Source organism: Megalops cyprinoides, chromosome 15 (genome assembly GCF_013368585.1).
Source record: "Megalops cyprinoides isolate fMegCyp1 chromosome 15, fMegCyp1.pri, whole genome shotgun sequence".
Classification (NCBI taxonomy): domain Eukaryota; kingdom Metazoa; phylum Chordata; class Actinopteri; order Elopiformes; family Megalopidae; genus Megalops; species Megalops cyprinoides.
In genome coordinates, this window is record NC_050597.1 from 30,254,799 (window position 1) to 30,278,811 (window position 24,013).

At 43.1% G+C, this 24,013-nt stretch overlaps 1 protein-coding gene across 1 annotated transcript in view; it reads left to right on the plus strand.

Moving 5' to 3' along the window:
• Positions 1–4,143: 4,143 nt before the first annotated feature.
• LOC118789832 (semaphorin-4G-like) overlaps positions 4,144–24,013 on the plus strand; it is a 41,920-nt gene continuing 22,050 nt past the window's right edge. Inside the window, exons 1-4 of the mRNA XM_036546499.1 lie at positions 4,144–4,248; positions 11,578–11,790; positions 23,262–23,410; positions 23,882–23,944. Of these exons, the coding sequence (XP_036402392.1) occupies positions 11,664–11,790; positions 23,262–23,410; positions 23,882–23,944 (339 nt within the window). The 5' untranslated portion in view covers positions 4,144–4,248; positions 11,578–11,663. The remainder of the gene's footprint in view (positions 4,249–11,577; positions 11,791–23,261; positions 23,411–23,881; positions 23,945–24,013) is intronic.

The following is a 24,013-nucleotide window of genomic DNA, read 5'->3' on the forward strand; positions in this document are numbered from 1 at the left end:
TTGTGCTCATAAAAGTTTATGTACATTGAAGGGTTTACTGTAGTAAAGTAGGTAGCTATGGGACAGTTAATATTCAGTTAAGATTCAGAATTCGAGGTGTGCTGAGCATAAGTGGACTAAGATGGTGTCTCTTCCCCTGAGGAGACACAACCTCCTGCCTGACCACTGGAGAGAGTACCTTAAAGAAAGAGAAGGGACTGCTGCGATGCATTGCCTTTAGGATGCTTCTAATCAGGTGCGAGTCAGTTCCATTTCAGTCCAGACAATTCAGGGAATTAACTGAAACTCAGTTCAGGAATTGAAAATCGCTCATTGTTTTCAGTGAAGATTTTTCAATAAATGAATTTAATTTCAGTGTTTCCTGGATTGACCGAATTGCAATGGAATTTTCCCCAGCTCTGTGTCTAAGTGCTGTGCATAGCTAGCTCTATCAAATTTGTACTCAGAGTTCACAACAAACGATGCACATACCAAATGAAACATGCGCTCTGTATGGACAACTGAGCAGCGGTCAACACTGGACTTTAGACCTTGATAGTCTGTGGTATGAAAGGATGTAGGGAGTTCAGTTTGAGACATAAAAAGACAGCCATTTGATTTGAAGAAACTGAATGACAGTAAATTGGAAATTTTCTTTTTTGGTGGATTTCCCTCCTCAGTCTGTCCTGCAATGAAGAGCCTGAGTGATTGAGCAAGGCTGAGGGGGGGGGGGGGGGGGCACAGTGTGCCTTTGCCATTGTGTCACACTCTGTCTCATACTCATACTCTCTCACACTCTCATGCTCTCATACTCTTGTATGCTCTGGCATGCTCTCTCATATTCTCTTATGGAGTCATATTTGCTCATTCTCTATGACAGTTTCATATTCTCTCATACTGTCACTCTTACATTCTCAGATTCTGTCATGCTCTGTTTTGTATTGCCTCCCTGCCATTCAATCCACAGAGGGATGCACATCAACACCTGCAAGAGTCCTTTTCCGCAGCGGCTATTTTGAGCGTGACTACAGTTTTCTCATGTTTGTCTTCATAGCACATATGGGTGTTGTTGGTAAAAACAAGTATATTTGTAGTTTTGAAGGCCAATTAATTATCTGTCATTGATACTTGAGAATTCAAAGCCTGTATTTTTAATATATCTGTTTGATCAAAAGCAAATCCATTTGCAAATGTGGTTTCTTAAGCAGAGAATACAACAGCCAAATACTCAAGGATAATTCTGACTCTGAACCAGCTGCAATTACATATTTCAGCAGTTAGCACCATTTTATTTATTCCCACAGACTACACTGGGTTCCAAGCGTAATTTTTTGCGTAATGGAAAAAAATGACTGTACATTAGTATGATACCTGTGTTTGTATTTGTTGGTTGTTTCTGGTCAGTACAGCCCAAAAGCAAGACACGCACAAACTATTTTTATGCCATTGATTGTTAAGCGCTTTTTGACATGTCACAAGGTCGGTTAGTCAATACAAAAAGCAAGAAACTCACCACCAACAATTAAGTTGTTTATATTTGTCAAGACGTGTCAAGTTTGATGCATTCCTCTCTTTAGTGTGACACTTTGTTAAACTTCAAAGGCATGTTAATGGAAGGAATATATTTTTGAGCACTATAAACCCAGCACAACATTCTCAAAACACTATTGTTCATCCTAGAAGTGTTATTTTTCCCCTGCACTGACTGGAGTTTTGATGAATGTTAAGTGCAACTAAGGTACAGGGATCTCCCCTGCATTTTTTATTTTAATTCCCCTTGAAGTATACTGTCTTGGATTGTATTCATCTGTGTGGATATGTTTTTGGTATTTTAATAATCGGATCTGAATCTGTTTTTTGTTTTATTTTAGTAGAATTTGTGTCTAAACTCCATCCAAATGGATAAAATAGTCAAACATTGTAAAGTACCTTTTCTTTGTAAACGCTGCAGTGTTTTCTGACCCTCAGATTTTTTAATACTGATATTGTTATTAAAATGGCCAAAAGTTAATAGAGAGTTAAAGAGTTAATAAATTTCCCCGCGGAATGAAAATGCTGCTTCACTTGCTGTTTCACTCCCGGTGCTGTACGTCGCTCGATGGGTGTACACGATGAAAAGGATTGTGTAGTTCTTCAAATGTGACGGCAGATGGCAGAAAATTGACCCAAAAGTTTCATGGAAACACGTCTGGGGATTCGGCTGTTTTTATGTCACAAATCCGCATATATGAATATGGTTCCTAACGCTGACATCGAAACCAAATTAAGTGAGTGTGTATAGCGGTAATACAAACAGCTGATATATTCGTGGCAGGTCATGTGACAGATGAAGAGATTCAGCTCCTTCCAAGTTTTAAAAAATCCCAAAAAGGGGATAGTTTTAAGATATTGAAATTATGATAGGGTCTCTACACTTACTACACTGGCAAAACTAGCCAAGTTTCACTATTTAAATATAAACTATCCCCATATTGGTCTTTTTTCGTTGCGCAACGATTTATGATTTTATCTATTTAGAATTCCTAAGTTTGTTTGAAGGCAGAAGTTACTGTTTTTTATGACAGCTTTGGATTTGAAATTAAAATGTAAGTAGAAAATATTTAATATATTTTGGATTGCTTTTCTTTTAACTTCACAGGAATGGGAAGTGAATGAACCCAAACTTACTGGTTAAATATAAGAAAACAGAGTCAATAAAAAAACGACTGGGGGATGGTTGAATATAGTCTTGACTGTGCCTTGCATACGACTGAATTGAACATGGAGAAATCTTACACAGGAAGTGTAACTGCACGTTTATGTTAAGTATTCACTACAGAAGACTAATGGAACAAACTCGAACGTTGCCTGTTTGTCGCTCGATGGAAGATGGAAGAAGAACAGTTGCTTACAGCTCATTTAAGTTTAGGCTGTGCATAACCTAAATCTCATAATTCACGCAGCCATATTTTAGGTCTAAAATGCCATATTAAAATATATCTTAAAAGTGTCCATCAAATCACTAATGCATTATCAACAACGGCAATAATTTTTCTCACCTCCAGGGCAATAGCGCGCAACCTATACCACGCTGCAGTTGCAGGAAAACTGGAATTTGGACTCCACTATGCACGTAGTGGAGTGATGTTGAAATGGTGACTACCATGGGCGTAAATTACTGGGGGATTGGGGGGGGGGGGGTTTAACCCCCCCAATAATCAAAACCTGCCAATACAACCCCCCAAATAATCACATTAATGGAGACCTCACCCCCCCCCCCCCCCCCCCCCCTCCCCCAATGTTCAACCCAAAGTTACGCCCTTGGTGTCGACAACATTTATTAAAGTAACAACTTACGTTTTTACAGTTACAGTTAAAAAAAACAACAGAAAATAAACCCTTCTGTTTCTCCTACTGCTGTTCATTTGCATATAGTCTACCTAATCGGTTATTTAAAATGCAATTAAAAACATCTTCACAACTCGAGATCTGTACATAACATACTGTCCTCTTACCAGCTTTTCCATCATCGCCCGCCAGTGGTGGAATGAACTCCCCACCCCCCTGAGAACAATTCCTTCACTCCAACCCTTCAGACGTGGGCTGAAGACACATCTCTTCAGACTCTACGTGGACTGACACCCTTGCTATTTTGACCTTGTAAATCTAAGATTCTTGGCTTGTACTTGTAGCTCTACCTCTTACCTTGTATTTGTAGCACGTTTTTGCCTAGGTAGTATAACGGTACTTTACTGTCCCAGTGATTGTATTCGATATATGTAACCTTAGATCAGATTAGTTCTGACTCGCTACACCGACCTTGTGCTCAGCTTCAGCACTCTCTGCATTTTATGACCTGTACACATCTTGCCCTTCTGCCTGTTTACCCACTATATGCACTTTTGTACGTCGCTTTGGAAAAAAGTGTCTGCTAAATGAATAAATGTAAATGTAAATGTAAGACCATCAATCTGAAGTGTATAACGCTTTGTTGTGACAGAAAAACGAAGTCGTAGATGGGCATTTTTTAAATTAAACATAATCAGCTAAGTACAATTTCAGGCACGAGGTTCATTGGTGAGAAATGTTTGTGAGGGCGGCTTCATGTTAATGAAGGGGCGTGTTTATACCTGTGATCATGAATCTCCACTTCAAGAAAACTTCAACTACAGTGCGCCAGATTGGTCTAATACTCGCGGGGCATGTGGCCGGATCGCGCATGCAGCGCAAGGATTTCACTGTCTTAACGAACCGAACACCCGATTCTTCATGGGTCCTTGCCACAAGCAGGTAAGATAAAATGGGATACGTTTGTCATGGTTCATTATATCCATATATAAACAGTTATGAGCACTATGTGGCTACCAGCAACTAGAGAAAGTAGCCTACCACAGAGGCAGAGGAGAACAAGACACGATGAGTGTGATGTAGATTAGATTAACTGTCCTTTTAAAACCCGCCACAACGATTTCAAGTGCATTTGTTAAAGTCGTATCGATTTACTCGCATTATTTTTGTACGCCTTCCGGACAATATAGCTTCAGTTTATTTTAAATGTGTATGTGATAGATGTATATAGGTAGGCTATGTACAGCTTTGTGTGATATCACAATGTGTTTGTAGGCTACTGTATTAGGTAGCCCAAGACAACATATTCTGCAGACTGCATGAGAGGGAGTGGCAGGCACTTACAGCCATTTACAGTTCATACATTTTTCATGGATTAAATGAAAACCTCTCCAGCACGTGCCCACATCAGTCGCCACAACTTAAGATAAATATTGATATGCGTAGATCCAGAAAGGAAACGGCCATTCACTGATGACTGCTGTGCGTCCACTTTTTATCGTATAATTTTTTGCAGTCACGCAGAAATCGCACGGTCTGTTTCAGTCGATACCAGCTGTACGCCAAATGATAGCATTGCTGCGGGATAAAGTGCCCTCAGCAAACGTGGTTTGTTTAACCTTGGATTGAGTACAAGGCACATGACGGCTAACGTACAATGAAAATATCCTCGCTAATTTACCTACGTCTATTACCACACTGACACTAGGCATAATGGATTCGATTGACACAAGATAGCACAGTATGTTATCGTCTCTGGACGATAGGGATAGGGACTTTTCCTTCCAGCGGAGAGATGCTTTATCCCACCGTTTTATCTGTTCACCCTTTTATGCTGGATGTATCGCAGAAAACACACAGTAAAGGTTTCGAGTCATGGAAATGCGCTTATAGTCTACCAGTTATACAGTGTAGCACTGAGTAGCCTACAAGATCAGCCCAGACAATTGTTCTCTGACACAGCGGCGAATATTCTCCCTGGTATAAATTCTTCACGAGATTAATCTACCCTATACCTGCTGTCAGCCTCGCAGATCAACAAGCGTTTTAAACAGACACGCGTTCGAGGCCGCAGTAAAGAGGAGCCCTGTGCCTGTGGGTTACTCTTTCGTGCTACGCGAATGGAAGAGGAAAGCAGTCCCGAAAGTTTGCCTGTGCCATTGCTGACAGCGTCACGCGGTGGGCAAAAACGAGGCTCGCGTGCACGTCTCTGGGCAACACGGCTGGCAGCAGGTGCACGCGGTGTCTGGTGACGTGGTAATCGGGTTCGTCTCCTGTAGAGGTTCAGCTGGGATGCAAACTTTGTATTGACGCAGAGGTTCGTGTTGGTTTGTGGTTTGACTACTGCTGGTAAACTGAGAGGAAGGACGTGAATGCCAAAACAAGAAATTGTGAACACACTAGTGTACACTGTACACTGTAGCTATTAGTGTGGTTGCCTGAAGGGATAGAGAAAGCGATTCATGCATTTGTGTAGCCCAATGCAAGCCATTTCAGAATAACTCTGGCTGATTTCTGAATCTAGTCTGGATTCAGTAAACTCAGCTTCTGTCTCAAAGTTGCACCACTGGGCTTAGATGAGGAGTCAGCATTGAGGTAGTCATTGGTAATAACATACCTCCGTGGGCATTTCTGTGTTCATTGTCAGTTACACAGATCTGTTTCACTGTTCACTTGTGATTAGTACTGTTGCGGCTTAGTTTTATTTCAGTATACGTTTCATTTCAGGTCCAGCCCAGTTTAAGCTCCTCAGTGTATGAAATCTTTATAAGGCTGGAGACCAAAAGGCATTCTGTGTGTCCCAGCGGTCATCATGTGAGCTGTTCGTACGATCAGCCCAGTACAGCGACACAGTACACTACAGTGCTGTTGCAGATTTGCATATTAAAGCCATGTCTCTTATGTAAGGGTGTGAACGCTAATGGAGAATTTGTTCCCCTTGTCTGATTTCCATAACGCCTGTCACTGTCTCTCTTGCTCAATAAGCTGAATGTTGTTTCTTTAGCTAACTGTCCCCATCCACAATTGGACCTTCACAGGCCTCTCCTTGGAATCCTTCTGAGGGGGAATCTGAGAAAAATGGTGAAGAGTTAGAATACTGAAGCTAAGCACAATGGTTCCCAATAAGTTAAGCCATGAAAACGTCCTTACATTTCTTTGTTTTTGATTGGGTGTAAAAAGACTGTTGACCTGATTCTATTTGCTGATAATAATCCTCTAGACAAGCAATGGCATGTTAATATTCAAAGTCATACTCATATTTAAATACTTGATTATATTGTGTAGGCTACATTTATTATTGTAATTATTATTATGAATGTTGTATATTTTAATTTACTTTATTTAATAAAATGTTTTTTTTTGGAGAACTACTGACCATGCTGCAGATTCATAAATGTAACATCTGGCTAAAGTTCATGTTACAAATACACCTGAAAATTCTTAAATGCTTCTCTTATGAAATGCTACATATAGTCAAGTGTAACATATATATTTGCCTCCATGTTTATTCATACAACCAATTAAATTGGAAAAAATAACATTTACATTTACTTTTTTTTGTCATTTAGCAGAGCAACTTTCTAGGTGTGAATACAAAAGTGGCATGAAAGTTGCCCAAACAAGGACACTGCTGACTACTAGTTCAACACGCAAATGCAAATGCAATTCACTTGACAGTAGAACTACATAATTACATTCAAACAGCTACCACACACCCTTTAGTAAAGCTTCCACATTTAAGATTACACAGAAGGGGATGGAAAGATCAGGCTTGGATAGGGGTGCTGCCAAAGAGCTGGGTATAACGGAAAAATGTCTGTATTGGATACTTTTTCTGCTCAAACAGAACAAAATGTTCTTTATTCATATTAACATTGCAGAGAGTAAATTAATATTTTTGACACAATGAATTTTTACCCCAGAAAACATGAGGGTCACGTTAATTCACACCTTCTGAAAAAAATCAAATTAAACAAAACAAATCCACACTGGACATCTGAAGCCTTCCTGATTCCCCCGGGGCCATAGCAGGAGGGAATGTATACACAAGAAATTCATCAGTAGCATGAGGTTAAGTTAAAAAACCTCTCTAAGGACTGCAGGCAGACAGGCATTGACCTCCACCAGTTGGAAAATGGATACAAAATGAATCACAGAAAGGTAAATCTGTTGCTTTCCTCTGTATTGTCCATGATTTAGAAACTCACAGCTACTGGTCCAGTGACAACTGTAAACCCAAAGATAGAAAATGAACTTCTTCCTGGTTCTTCCTTTCCATGTCCATGCCCAGGGGTGTGTGTGATTGAGGACAGCAACCAATCAGATGCATTGCATTAAATACAAACACAGAATATGGAAGACCAAACATTTTCCACACAACCCTCCCCAGATGGTAGGAGTTTTGAGATGTGTCACCAATGGGGCAGACTGGCAACAATTCTCTATGGTGTGGATAAGCAGGCAGGCTTTTGCACGTTGTTTAGAGTGAGGCTAACTTTATTTTCAAATTACTGAGAATGCAAACATCTCTCACAATGTTTTCTGCAAGGGCTATTTAAGGGTTCATAAGTACTCCTGTCCTCAAAAGGTCAAACCAGGGATCCTACATAGAACTCACCATAGAATGGTAACGTTGAGAATGGACTTTTGAACATAATATGCTTATAGGTCATCCAGATTTAAAATACAGAGTTTGCAAAATGCGCTGTGCTCCTTAAAATTCATGGATTCAGTAAATTAAGAGTCTCAGAATGATCTGTCCACGCTGTAGGGTTTCCGGCACTGAGGCACTTCCTTTTGTGCAGGATTTTTAATGGACAAATCTTTTCAGCAGTGGCTATTTCATGCTTGTCTCTTTACATTCCCTGGATCCGACAGAAAATCCCAGCATTTTATTATTTTTTAAATAGCAGCAACCCTTCAATTTGCAACTCCGGGCGTCTTTCCTTTCTGGTCTTGTCACGCTCTTGAATGCTTTAATCTAATAACATGACGTGTTTTGGTGTGATGCGTGTTGGGATGCAGGGGCAGGGTGAAAAATTCAAAGCATACATACAAAGAGCAAAGTGCACACCTTCAGCAGATTCTGAAAAAATAGTGCTTTGTATTTTTGTGCTTTTGATATATTTGAAAACAAAGTGATAGTTAAATTATTTCTCCCTCAGAAGGACTCAGTTTATACTCTATTGCTCAAATCAAAAGTGACTGTTGCCCTCTAAAATGTCTGTCATATTGTTTTACCAAGCTTATTTTTTCAATGTTGCTAGCTGTCCTCTCTTCTGCCCCCATCTGTAGATACTGTGTATGTCAAAGCAAACTGAGGGAATGTCTGGTTGCATTTAGTCACAAAAAGATGCTGCAAAGGAAGTTTACAATTTACTCTTGTGCTGCAGTGGCACCAGACTGAGCAGAATCAACCATGTTAAATGGTACTGGACCAAAAGGCTCCACATAAATTTGCAAAAAAAAAAAAAAAAAAGTTTATGTAGATGAAGGAGTGGGTGGAGCCGGTGTTGTAGGAGTGGCCACAGGGAGATAAATATCCATCCCGTGTAGGAGCGGGTAGGATGGTGAGGTGTGTGTGTGGGAAAGGGGAGAGGTGGTGTTTAAAGGAATAGCATCTCTCACGCTCCTCTTTCTGCTACATAATGCTTTTTACTCAAGAATGTGGCTCTCGATCTGTTGAAAACAATTTGCAGTACATGTGTATCTCAGCATTCATTATTTTTATTATTAATAATATTATAATTATTATTCTGTGCACCTGTTTGCAACATCTTCAGCATTTTTGGACCACTGTCATACAGCTTATGAAATCACAGCCCTAAGATTCAGCTCTGGCTTATTGCATCTGCATGTTTGGTCCTCAGTAAATGCATCACTCCCTTGCAGATCCACCCCTTGATGTTTTATGTTTCATTTTTTTAGGAATGACGGATGAGCTGCATTAGGATGTATCACAGAGGCATTTATTAAACCTTTTGCAACTTTTGAGTATTCTGAGATTCAATATAAGGAAAGGTCCAGAGTTTTAAAACCTGGTTCATTCATAGCAATTATCATTAGGGATATTCCATATGCTACATCATTTGATATGCATGTTTAATACTGCAGTATTCTGCAAGCTGAGAGCTAGACAGCTACATTTGGGTGCATTTTGAAGCCTGAAAAGTATTTTTTAAATATGTTTCAGCATCCTGATCTTTTCAAGGGTGGTCATATCTAAATGCTGCACATCGCTGAGGTTTTGGGTTTTGCAGACAGCTGCTCCGCAGCACTTGGTCTCCTCAGTGGCATTTAGGACAGGCGCTGTGACAGTCCCAGACCCTCCCCAGTGTGTACACAGAGAGGGGAGACTAAAGGGTAGCGAAGGGCAAAGGGGTAGGGGCCACAGGGCTGTGAAAGGGTGTGAACGATGAGAGAAACAGTTATTTTTCCATGAAGCTTGGTAGTAGGGAATGTCAGTGTGTGCATGTGTGAAAGCAAGCAAGAGCAAGAGATAAACACAATGTGTGTGTGTGTGTGTGTGTGTGAGGATGAGTCTGTTCTATAGCTAGAGCAGCAAGGGTAGTGTGTGTGTATGTGTGTGTGTGTGTGTGAGAGAGAGAGAGAGAGAGAGAGAGAAAGGACGAATCTGTCCTATAGCTCGACAGCATCAAACGGAGTGTGTGTGTGTGAGGAGGAGGGGATCACAGCCTCTCTAAATCAAATCAGACAAGGTAAGGCGCCCTCCATGGAATGTGTTGGGGAGCGTTATTCCTCAGCCCCTGCCATACTGGGTCCTCCCCCGGGCGGGCCGGCAGTGTTTGGCATAACAGGCAGGGGTTCTCGTTGTGCTCAGGGTACAACAGGGGGCCTGTCCTGGCTGCTTTTGCCTGTCTCTCCCAATGACACCAAACTGGTGTGGTAATCCTCATAGATTGGCTGCCATTCCTAACCCAGATCCATCATGCACAATTCATTTGCAGTGTCTTTATTACATGCAGGTAGCTTTCTGAACAGCTTGCCTATAATGTCAAAGGTATGGAGTTTGGAGAATGCAGACATGGTCATGGTCTATCTGTTGGAGTGGAGAGACATGATCTTTCCTCCTGCTGGAGAGCAGAGATAGGATTTTTCTTCCTGTTGGAGAGGATGTGATTACCTGAAGTGGCCACTCTATCTACTTTTTGTCATTTTTTTCTAACCTCCAAGTGTTGCCAATCATCATTAACTTACAGAATACAGTTATTTTTAATCTACTCAGAGATGACTGTCTGAGATATGAGGGCTAGCTTGTTTTTACGGTAATATAAAGTGATGAATTGCTACCACAGTAACTTCATGCAGAAGCCCTGTAAGAAGCCTGTACCATGGCATTAACACATATCCATCACAGAAAAATGCAGTCGAGAGAAACATTAGCATTTTCAAATTTTTATTACCTCTCCATGTTTTGAAAATGAAAACCATCAGACAGTGCTAACCTTTCACTTTCTGTCCTGACGCGTTATATATGTGTCTTTTCTGCCAGGCTGTTCAGTAGAAACTCAACCGTTCAGTGGAGGATGGAGATATGAGTGAAATTTGCATCACATTTGTTGATAGTTCATGAACAGGCTAGGCTAAATGCCACAGAGTTTGAACAGTCATTTAGTGCAGAGTGCTAAAGAAGTATGCCTTATTCCCCTGTCTGCTCATTTGTAAGAAATCCACCACATCAGTGTGGGTCTTTTCTCAGTGCAAGTACCAAATGAAATGGAAGAGATTACATGGCTGATTGCTTTGTGCTGTTTAATTGGTGGGAGCACAGTTCTGCCTTGTGTGTGTGTCTTCGTGTGTGTGTGTGTGTGCAGTTGGTAAGAGTGTGCAGCCTATTTGGCTGTTAAATTAGCCAGCAGTATCTTCTGACACAGCTATGTGCAGTCATCTGCTCTTTTAAGCTGTGGGACTTTTCTCTGAGTAATGTTTCCAAAGCTATGCCCAAATTCCATACATGTGCAGCACATCAAACAACTTTCTTTTTTATTACTTCAACATAAACTTTATGTTGAAGTAATAAACAAAGTTTATCATAGACATTTTTATGACTTTTATGATTTTTATGATAAACATGATGAGTTTTGCTATTTCTGGAATTCCTATAAAAAACTGTGACCAAAAAACCCTATGCCTTGTCTTGTTAGAGGATTAGAGGAATAAAACAAAGGACTTTTATATTGTGTGTTGCGCTTGTCACTTCTATCAGCCAGGTAAAACAGTGCGAGCAGTAAACCTGTCATTAATCCCCAGGTTTAGGTGGTCCCTGTGCCTAAAATACTGCGCTGAACATCCTTCCCTGGTGAGGCAGTGAGTGGGACGACGCGGCAGCAGGGAAGATGGACACCCTCGCTGCCCTGCTGCGCCTGCTTCTTTTCTGCAGCGCAGTGGGGGCGCTGTTGGGCTACTCCTTCCAATTCCCGCAGGACCTCGATGCCACCCCGAGGACAAGTGTGGGCTTCCACGGTAAGGCCAGGGTTGTGTTCTTGGCCCCGCCCTGCGTCTCACTGAGGGAGGGGTTTAGATGACCTCCCAGGGGTCAATGAGTTTTGTCTCTCATTCTGTCAGACAGTCAGCAGTGCACTGTGCTTGTGGAGAAGGTGAAGTAAGGCAAGGGGGAGATGGAGGAGAAGTGCTGAGAGAATAGCAGAAGGACAGGAGCTTGTGTTTCTCTGAAACAAGAAGCCACTCCATGCCCTCCATGCCCTGCTTGAGCTGGCCAGTGCAGTTGTTAATAACGGTGAAGCATGGAATAATTTTAATGCCCACCTTGTGCTGCTCTGTGAAAATAATCAGTGATTTACATTACAGTTATCATCTATCTATTTTGATTGGTGTTTGAAATTTAATATTTGAAAAAAAAACAGGTGAACCCCAGTTGACAAGTTTTTGGTCAGACAGATCAAGTCTTAAGTCCATGGCCCATTCAAGGGTGCTTTATCCACTTGGTACATCCAGCCATATTTCCCATGGATATTATTCTCTCTCAGAACTATCACAGGCAGCTTTGAAGAAACACAAACATTTGAGGGACTCGCAGCTGGCTCAAAATGACACAGGTGTCACGTGTCAAACCGATGGTGTCGCTGTGGCATTGCCCTGACTATAGCACTCACACACCAATATACTGCTGTTAATATCCTACAAAGCCATGACACAGTTTTTACTGCATCTTGGAGGAGGTTAGCTTTGCATCACTGCCCCAGTTCCGTGGACAAGTAGCTGTTTTTAAACAGCTGGCAGAAGATGTCTACCACAGTTAGCTAACTGACTCCACTGGCTCCACGGGCAGTTTCACTATCCCCAACACAAACAGAAGCAGAGTAAATATTTGGGGAGTAGATGTATCTACAGTATATTTCAGTACACATATGTCTAGGAGAGAGTATAAAATAACAGTTGTAGTTCATCCAGATTTAAACTATCAAGTTTGTAAAACTCGGTGATCTCTAGTGACCTTTATCGGAAACTTGTGTAAGCACGATGAGGTCAGGGCGTCGGTGGACAGCAGAGGACCATGTTTGTGTTTACATTACAAACACACACAGGGTCATTGTGTGCCGCAAATTAGCTGGGTTCTCAATAATGGCCTGAGTAACCAAAACCTGGCACTCATCGGCACTCAGTTAAGAACATGCTGTGAAGTGGTGGGATTTAAAGCCCCCCCCCCCCCCCCCCCCACACACACTCACACAAACACACACACACACACACACACCTACACCTCTTAGTGTTGCTTTATATATACGTGTCACTTGTAAGGCCAAGGTGGGACCCCTGAATATCTCTGTGTGAGGCTCTGTCTGGCCAGTCAGCACTCCTGTGGCTGGGATGAGGAGGAGGGTCGCAGGTTGTAAGCCCTTCAGTTTCACACTGAAACCAGGAAGTGTTCTTACACAGAGAGTTATAAATGCATGGAATAGATCACAGAGATTCATGGTGAAGGCAGAGGCCCTTATTGTGTTCAAGACCAGAACTGATACAGTGCTAGATATGTCATGGACTATAAGTAGAGCCTAGCATCATGACTCTAATTCAGCTGAATGGCCTGCTTTTGTGATTAAGCTAAATGTTCATGCTCTTATGTCTCTTTTCCTCAGAGCAGGTGAAGTACAGTTTGTGTGGTAGTTAAACTCAGGTGGGAGAAGGTTTCCCTTACGTAAGAGCTTCTCCATGGGGCATCAAAATGGTTTGCAGCTTACCTGTAGCTTATTTTGATTATCTAGGTTGCAACTGCTCTAGTTCTGTTTACGTGACCTAGCAGTGTCTCTGGGGCTCAGATGAAGTGTGTATGTGCGTGTGCATGTGTGTCCGCTTGTGTGTGCACTCATGTAGGATTTTGGTGTATGCATGCCGGGTGATTGTATTAGATGCACTTTGTCTTCTCTCTTTGTAAATAGCCTTGGATAGATGGCATATCTGCTAAACCACAAAACTTGATGTAATATGTGAGAGCCTCACAGCCACGTTCAGGTTGGCATTCCTCAGACACAGTCAGGAAGAGTGTTACCCTGACAGAGACAGGAGCAGGGTGGTGGTAACCCAGACTGAAACCCCTGTATGCCGTGGGTCCTCAGGAATGCAGCTGTGGAGATTTAGTGAAAGGCAACTCCCTTGTGAGCTCCTAGGAGCCCCCTCACTGTACATACAATGGCAGCTTTTCCCCTCTACCTCCTTATCTCAAGCATAAATCACCTCTCTGACTCTTTCAACTGTCATCCTCTCCCTCTTTCTCTTCTTCCCCTCTTCCCATCCTTCTTTCACTGTCCTCTTAACCTCACATCAGGGGAGAATTTGAGCTGTCCATGAGTTATTCTTTTTATTTTAAATTTTTACATTTTGGAACACCCAGTGGCTTTTTCCTTTTGTGTCCATAATTTGGAATGCCCATTTTTATTGAATTTGGTCTACACTGATGACCCCCACTATCAATCAAGGTGGAGGAAGGTGAACAAGGCCGCTGTCTTACTCTGCCACCCAACCAGCAGGGGTTATTGTTTAGCTACGAGGCCCCATGCTGACCTACCCTCCCCTATATCCCAGGGGAACAAGTGAATTTGCTCCACCACTATGGCTATGGTGCTTTTACCGGTTCAGCCACTCGAGAGCCCCCCATGAGTTCTTTTAATGGCAAATTCACTGCAGTGGTGCCACGAGTCCCAGATGACAGGGTGAATGGTTTTGCTTTCTCAAAAGTAATTACATATTTCATAACTGTGTCTCTACACAGAAAAAAATCTCTGTAAAGCCTTAATACCACAGAGGTATAATTCCTTATTAATATATATCCTTGCTTAATGATGTGCTTTCTTATGGCAATGGAGCTGTCCCTTCCCATTATATAAATGGCAACACGACAGAATATCTCAGGCACAGAAAATTGCTTATAATTGTTTATAATTGAGAAATGAAACAAGGAACCACAAGCTCATTGTATTTTGACAGTTCAATAGTTGAGAAAGCCATATTAGAGCTATTGCAGACTTCTCACATTTTTTATCTCATACTTTTTCTCAATGCATTTCAGCCCATTTTGCCAACCCAATTTGGAATGGTCGATTGCACACTTATCTTGTCCCAAAGTGATACCCAGGGCGCTTGCACAGAACTGTTGGGCGTAGCAAACAGAGTCCTCTGATACACTTGCACACCAACAGCGACTATTTTTCACTATACTCATCCTCTGCACTATAGGAAAGTTAGCACTAACTGGAGGAATGGATGTGGCTGCTCTGAGGTCTTCTAAGTAACCTGCAGGTGACCCATGAGACACAGGGTGTCTGAGAGGCGAGACGAGGAAACCCCTGCCAACTCACTCATCGTTATCCAATGGCATATCAAATGCCTGCTCTGCTACTGTGCGGTCCTGGTCATCTTTAGCTGATGACACGGCCAGGATCAAACTTTGGCCTTAGGACACAGCATGCATTCAAGAGGCATGTCTTAACCACTGAGCCATTTGGAGTCCAGAGAACTCATATTTTTTGAGCATAACCCAGCCTGTGATTTTTAGTTGTGCTCTTAAGCTGTGATCTTTGCTGTGAGTGAGAGCTTAAATTTATTATGTACTCCTACCCTCAATGTGCTGAGTAATAACTCCTCCAGCTTCAGCATGTGTGTGTTTGTGTGTGTGTGTGTGTGTGTCTGTGTGTGCACAGGGGTGTATGGATGCTTGTGCTTGTCTATATGTATACGTGTGTGTGTGCGCGTGTGTGTGTGTGTGTGTGTGTGTGTGTGTGTGTGTGAGTGTGTGTTTATGCATGCATGTTCATGTATGTGTGTATATACGTGCACATGAGTATGTATTTGTGTGTGTACATGTTTGTGCATGTGCGTGCCTGTGTGTGTGTGTGTGTGTGTGTATTGGAAGGAAGGGCACAGCAGGGTGCTGGCCTTGATTTGTAAAGATAAATTGAATCCCACAATCTGATGCTTTCACCTCTTTCTGAGATTGCTTTTAGCCTCTCCTCAGAACATCATCAAGGCTGTGAAACGCCTCCCATTGTGACTTCAGTCTGCAGCAGTGATGACAGCCAGGCTTTAATGAACAGAGAGCTGCTGAGTCCGTGCTGTCAAAACCATGTCTTGTAGCAGCAGATTTAACCCCCTATGGAGAGTTTATGCTGTGGGTGGAACTACTTCTCTGTCACCCCCAGGATCAATACCTTTGGCTAGAGTAACTCTCTCAGCAAATGAATTACCACAAATCAGACCAGTCAAATAGCTGAGGTATGAGGGTGCAGTGACGCGGCCACAAGACGTCCGCAAACATCCAACGTCCAATTACATGTGTTGGAAACCAAATCTCAGGAAACACAGCCAACGGCTTTAGACTCCAGCTTTGACAGGCGTTTACAATTTGGCTTGTAAACCTTTATGCATCAAGATGGTTTCATCTGTAAAGAGAAAGGTTGCCCTTCCTTTTGAAATAAGGTAAAGAAACAAATTCCAGTGAGTGGATGTATGTCCTCTTCTCATGCGCTCAGGCAATGATGGCCAGCAGGCCTGGATGCTGTCCGCATCTCTTTTTCCAGAAGTTTCACAGCCTTGTTATGCGGTTTGTGTTTGCCTGATTTTATCCTTCACTTCAGCAGAGACCATGTCTGTGTTCTTGGGATGGACTTAGTCACAACAGTAAACCAGTTAGACGGCTTATGAGGACAAAAGAGGAACAAATCAAACCAGTGGAGAGGCAGTGGAGGTTAAAACCATTCCGCTGAGAATATCCAAAGAAAATGGCTTTCAGCTTATTCCTTGTGCTGATATCTCCCTTTGAAAAAATCATGTCCAATATAGGCCAGCAATGTTGTGTTATGGGTAAGGGCCAGTGCCCAGAGGTTGCTCGTTCAATCCCCCGGTAGACAACCGCTTATAACTGGGTAAAGTGCTTTGTAGTTTGCTCTGGGTACGAGTGTCTGCTAAGATAAAGTAATGCATAGCATGCACTGCTTTGTTGACCAATCCTGGAAGTGGAATGAATGCAGTCAGGATGGCATTAATTTTTACAGCACTGAGTGATGGATTAACATGGCTTCAGATGTGGTCTTTTGTTTTCTCTGTGACTGTATTATATACATTTTCATACCTTTCCTTTGAAAGTTGCTTTGAATACGAGTGTCTGCTTCAGCTATTTAATATATATGGAGTACAGTGTTGAAACAAGGTACAGTTTGAACAGATCAACTGAACAGATGACTCAATGTCAAAGTAAAACTAAATATTGGGAGCAAACAGTTATGGCCTAGTTATAAAGTGTGCTCCTCTAAGACAGATCTCTGACTAGAGGCTATTGTTCATTTCATTTAGAGCCTCTTAACATTTAGGACATTGCTGATTGTTTGTATCGGTTGTATCGAGGTGAGTCATCTGAAGTCACTCCCCTGCGGTAAGCCACGAAGAGGTTATTCAACTCAGCACCATCCCTCAGAAGGCCTCTTGGACTGTTCTCTGGAAAGATATCAGAGCCTCACCTTAAGACTATCAGTAAACATGCATATTTCATCTTATGTTTGTTATAAGCTTTCAAAAACAAAAAGGTAAATATATTTGAACATGCAACCCCAGTTGAAGTGTCCAAGTGTGATGTGCCAAGCACACACCCAGCAAAGCAGATTTATGTAAGCTTGGCATGTCCAACAAGATGCTTTCCCTTATTTTTATTTTCTCCAACAACCACACTGGGGCGTTTTTAAAGAAACAGCATTTAATGTAGGGTTTATTAAGGGTTTAAAGGTTTAAAGGGGGCAACACTGTCACTGATGTAGGACTATGGACAGTAGTTCCAGAGTTTGGCCATAACACAGAGTAGTTTGACAGTGACAGAGTATTGGTGAGCATGCTTGTGTGTGCTTGTTTTTGAGGTGCCTCTATGCTGGTGTTGGTAACAGGAGAGCCATCACATGATGTGTTCAGTGCCTACAGACTGTCTGTTCCACTCTCTGTGCGGGTCGGCTGAGAGGTGACTGTCACCGAGGCCAGGTGTCAGACCCACGTCACTACACAGTGCGATGAAAGGCAAAGTAAACACTGCTGTTGCTTTGAAGGCCATGCACTGTGCACTGTGCTTTGCATTTACCCAGTAAATAAACATTTAAAAGGTCCACACATAGGCCCCTTAGGAGACTAGCACACTGAATCATTTCTTACCACAATTGTTTCATCGCTGAACAGGAACAGACTTTCAGCTCGACGTGAATTCCCAGCAGTGCAAAAGATGAGTGAATATTTACAGCAAATTTACTCCAGTGTCTTTGGTAATCCAAACTGGCAGTACATGCATCAGAACATTGACATAGAGGAGGAGCCATCAGGGTGTTGTATGCTGTAGTGTGATTAGCTGTTTGGATTCAGAGTCACATGTGTGGCCCATGTGGAAAAGACAGATTCTCAGTGACAGATAGACTTTTAAATAGGTGCTGTCACCTCCAAGATGTTTGGAGAATTCCATGATTTTGGAAATCCATGATTTGGAGAAACTGTGTTGAGGGGAATCTGTAATTTGGAAAAATCATGAGGTGAGAAATCTATGACTCATGAAATTCATGGCATGAGAAATTCATGGTGTGGGGACATCTGTGATTTGGGAAGTCTGTGGTTTGGGATATTCATGATTTGGGAAATCCCCAGTGTTGCAATCCATACCCAGCAGAAGGCCTGACTTCACATCCTGAGTTTCTTTCTATTAGCTTTTAGCATGGTGCTTTTTTGTGGTGGGTGTGGTTATGCCAGGAAGAGGAATTCTGTCTGTTTACAATTTTCTGGACACTGTTCACCTTGATTTTGTGTCACAATGCCAGTGCTGTGTCTAGGGGATGTGCAGAAACTGTGCAACTTTGGTAAAAATTCATTATTGCTTCACAATGCAACCTGCAGAGCCACATAAATATCATGTCTACATGTGATGTGCAGAAAGATTTTTGGTTGGGGGGAACACCTCTTAAAAGCAAGGTGGCTCTCAAAGAAGGTGCTGCCAAAGTGTAGCAGTGTAACTGTACTCATTCTTCTCAGAACATGAATAGCAGTGGTCACCAGGATACTTGACTGAGGATTGAGTTGAAGATGAATGAGTAGAAGCGACACATCCCCACTTAGTCACCCATGGACTAGTGAGTCTGTGAATTGGTTTTGGTTCATATGAAACAGCATGTCTGCTGAAGGATCAGCACAGCTCACTGGTACCATATTACGCTTCTGGTTTCTCCTGCTCATTTTAAGCAGGAAACAACAAACTGTTGAAGCATTTGGGTATTGCAGACGGAGAAAAAGCCCCCTGAAAGTCATTTATCACTCCGCTGTTTCATCTAAATCTACTTTACTGAAGTTCAACTCCTCCACAATATCTGCTTTGTCCACTGTGGGAGGCTATGGACCTGCCTCTATCTGTGGTGCCATTAGCATCCTGATAGCAAGGAAACAGTTCTGTGTAAACCTCTCACTTCCTATGAACGTGCTGATAAACTCTCTGCATTGTAGATGGGTTCTGGTCCGAGTTTCAGGATCTTTGTCCCGGGTGTAACTTTGCCTTGAGGAATGAGGAATCTGTTATTAGTTCCACAGCCAAGCCCCTCTTCTGCATTGTGTGTTCAAAATAGCACATGCTAAGCTATGCTACATTACATTACATTGTTGTCATTTAGCAGATGCTCTTATCCAGAGCAACTTACAGTTTTGTCCATTTATACAGTGTGATATGTACTGAAGCAGTTGTGGGTTAGGTACCTTGCCCAAGGGTAAAGCAGCAGTGCCCCTGTGGAGGCCAGCAACCTTTTGGTTACTAGCCCTCATCCTTACCACCACACCTCTGCCTCAGCACACATGTGCTGTGCTACAGCTAATTTTTTTCATCTATACCTTTTTTGTAGCACAAGCTGACTCTTGTAAAACTGTTAATTCTGCTTAATTATTTTTTAACAGTGTGTCCTGTGAGTCTGCAGTCTCATAAGCTGAGGCTGAATGCTTCATCACCCGTGTGTCCTGGAAGGGTGATATGAGAGAAACACATGTTGCAGAGACTCACGCGTGCTGTTGTTCAGAGTGTGGGGAGCACACCGTTGCAGTTTGCTCAAGGCCGTGCTGCAGTGGGTCTCTTGGGGAGTCTGTATTCTGGCCCTGACTTTGTTCTTGTTTTGAAACCACTCTCTGTGTCATCACTTTGCTTGCTTGAATCATCGTTTGTTCAAACAGCTGAGCAACAGTGTGGGCTGGTGGTCAGGAGCAGGGCTCATAACTCAAAGGTTCTCCAGTTACATTCCAGGGTGCACCACTAATTGCAAAAGGTATTTTACCTAAATAGCCAGCTGTATAAATTGTTAACATAAAAAAATTGCAAGCTATGTGAGTCTGTCTGGAGAAGAGCATTTGCTAGGCTAATGTGATGTTATGTAATGACGTCGTCAAATGTCCTTGGAGACCACATCAAAAAGAATTCAGTTTAAAAAAGCTGTAATTTTTCTTCTTTTTGTTGAAAGGATTGCTACTCTGCACAACCTTGAGAGCAGGGACAGAATGTCTTGCAGTGAGAAGCATGCTGTGAAAGACTCCTCTGGGCAGACATGGTGATGTCAGGAGAAGATGTGGGTTTAGCGTAACTTTCTGTCACCTGTGTGTGTGTGTGTCTGTGTGTAGGTGTGTGCATGTGTATATTGGGTGTATGAGGGCAGATATGCTGTGATACAAGCTTATCTGATAGGTTCCCACCATGCTGATGCCTCCAGCACAGGCAAGTGGAGTGCCTCACCTACTCCTGATTCACCAGTTTCCCGGGGGACAGAGCCACCCCCTTTTCCAGCCTGCCTCTGCCAAGACAGGGAGCCAGCCTCATAACCAGGCTGCTCTCTGCAGGCCTAGCTTACAAAGCCCATAGCTGTGGTCTCTTCCTTCCAGATATGAGTGTCCCCTAACCTTTTTACACATGCACATGTGCATGTGCACACACACTCTCACAATGTCACTGTGATATCACAGTGTTATCACGCATACAGGCGTGTGTGCTGAGGGTGCTCTCACATGCGGGTATGTATGCATGTGGGTGTTTGTGCATGTGAGTGTGTGTTGAGGGTGACTGCGCATGCATACAGGCACTTGCATGGCCTCATTCCCCGCACTCCCACAGAATGCATCAGAGGGACCCGAATCTCATCTTACGAGGTCATGATGTTCTTCTCCACACAGAGGCACGCTGGCTCCCCTGTCGCAGTTTCTGAGCTGAGGACACAGATGCAGCACTGACCTGAAAAGGCCCTTTTCAGAGTGTGCTCTAGAAATGAGCTGTCTGTCAGGGCTGCTGGGTCACCCCCATGGGTTTCCCAATATTTAGGTTTTTTGTTATTTATATATTTTTATAACCCAACTTTTGGTGGTTGCTAATTATGTATTTAATGCATCACAATTTTTTTATTATCGCTTCGCAGATGCATTATCCAAGTGACTTAGGTTACATTTTTTTATATGCTACTCACTATATACAGCTGGATATTTACTGAGGCTGTTTGTTTTAAGAGCCTTGCCGAACAAGTAACCCAGCAGGGGATTGAACTGCCCTTGGACTGTGCACATGTGGAAGCGCTGATGCAATACGTTACATTCTTGTCATTTGGCAGACAAGAGAAAGTGTCACTCTCCAGGATGTGCAGCTGTCTGTGAAAAGGCACTGAGGGTGGTTCTCTTTGTAATTGTTGCAGGCTTACCTCTGTTATTATCTTAAAACATACAGATAACTGGAGGTTGTGGTCAGTTTGAAGTTGTCCATGAAGAAGTCCGTCTGAAAACAGAACACTGAAAAATTTAAGCAGGTTTACCGAGAGTGAATGTGTATTTATAAGTGCGTAATGCATCGAAGCCCTGTCCTTGCCAGTTATTGTCTAGAGGTATCCCAAATGCATTTCAGAGCGGCTTGTATTAAAATAAATTGCCACTGACTTCAGGCTCCCCCGCGTTCTGCTGTGTACCTGCCGAGCGCCCCCATCGGTCCGCTCTGTCCCTTGTGGGCGGCTGGGGGATGGGGCCGCTGACTCAGGAGCAGGGTGGGCGGTCCTTGGGGAGATGCCGCACAGTGAAAAATACCTCCCCCAAAGTGCGGGCTAGTTGTCCAACCTGCCAGGTCCTTTAAAGAGGGCATTCCAGGGTGGAGCGTGAGAGAGAAGGGGAGAGCTGACTCAGCAAGGATTCAGGGGGCTGCCTTACTTGGCGTGCATCCTCATCCCACTCCTGTGCTGGCACAGTTGTAGTTCTGACTCCCGCATGAGTAATGAGACAACCTGCTGTAGCCCCCCCAACCGAATGATTTAGGGTCCCAGGCTTTCCTTTGTACGTAAATGCTGCACACAGTGTGTTTCCTGGGCAGTCTCAGCATAGATATTCTTGTATGACCAGATGTTCAACTCCTGAGTCCCCCCCCCCCCCCCCCCCCCCCCCCCCCCTTGCCCATGTTGGAGGTTCAGTGCTGTCTGCTTTCCTATGCTGGCTATAAATGTTCAGTTTTATACCACACCCCCACAGGAGTCAGTGAATCAGAACACCTGTTGCTTCACCAATGGCAGAGGCAGAATTGGGGTGCACTGAGCTGACTGTCTGGTCCATTTACAAAAAAAACCTGTGATGTTAGTGTAGTGCAAGAGCAGATGAGCTGGTTTGCAGAAAGGTGGCTGTAGTGGGCCAGGGAAATGTTTGGGGTGGGGGGCAGGGTGGGGTGTGGAAGCAGGGTAAGGAAGTGTGGACTGATCATGTTAGAAGCCAACTCTTGTTCATACACATAAATGACAAACCAAGCACCAGTGGTGGTACAGCTCACTCACACACACACACACACACTCTCTCTCTTGGGTGAGACTGCACGAAACAAGTGCATGTGTTCTACTTCCCCGAGAGCCCACACAAAACAGTGGACAGGTTCCTGATGAACCATTGCTCTGATGTGTTTTTAGGTGTGGGTCTATGAGAAATGAAATCTTAGGGAAAGTGTTTGGATAGATGTACCATTGACTTGGTGTGTGTTTGATATGTACATCTAAGCAGGGTTGATACACCCCTATGGTTTAGGGATTCATTTCATATTCATATATATATACACAAATATGTACATTAGGTGATAATAATGGTTAGATGATAATAATGGTTAGACCACCAAGGGGTCCTTTAAGACCCCCGTGGGAAGTATGAATCACCTTGGAAACTGGTCTCTGCCTGTTTGTGTATACATACTTACATACATATGTGCATACATTCATATATACCCACCTACATACATAAAAATGTTAACAAATACACATACATACACATATTGACGTACATGCATACATATAGGTTTGCTCATTTGCTCACTCCAGTACATTCTCAGGGACTGGGTTGCTGACTGGGATGTGTTTTTTTAGTCACAGCCATGTTGGTTGTTTCAGGGGTTGCTGGGATGTGTTGAATAATGGGGGCGTTGGCCATTTCAGACTTGCTGGGCTATCGGCGTTTCAGCGGCTCAGCTCTGAACTACAGCACGCTGCTGCTGGAGGAGGATGCTGGAGTGATCTATGTGGGAGCCAGGGGCGCCCTGTTCTCCCTGGACTCCAGTGACGTCGCCGTCGGCAACGCCCTCTCTGTGAGTACGCCGCCGCAAATCACTGGACGACATAAGCAGGTACCACTGGGTCAGCCAATCCCTGTCAGCAGAGTAGGTCACCAGCCACCAGTCCAATAACATTCATGCCTCTGTGAAAAGAGCTCACAGATTCAGCCTCAGTGGTCACTATAGTTTCAGTGCTTCATAGAGGGGAGGTGAGGTGTTTTTAAGAAACATCTTAACACTTCTTATATCCTAAACTCTATTTTCCTTATTTACTGGTTTAATGCACTTGTGTCTCTACCAGCTATGTTGTATCATGTCTGGCCAACTATTGAAACTTGGTCATTCTATTATTGTGACTCCTTGTATGACTTTTGCTTGTATTGTACTCTGCCTCACTTGTAAGTTGCTTTGGATAAAAGCATCTGCCAAATGAATAAATGTAATGAACAGCCATGGAAGTGTGTCTTAATGATGCTAATCACTATAAATGCTGTGCTGTTGCAGATTGAATGGGACGCTCCAGCGCAGCTCAAGCAGGAATGCCTGATCAAAGGGAAGGATAACCAGGTATGAGTCAGCTGTGAATCGGGTAACATGCCCCCAGGTCCTGACAGCAGACACCGCTTTACCTCAGAG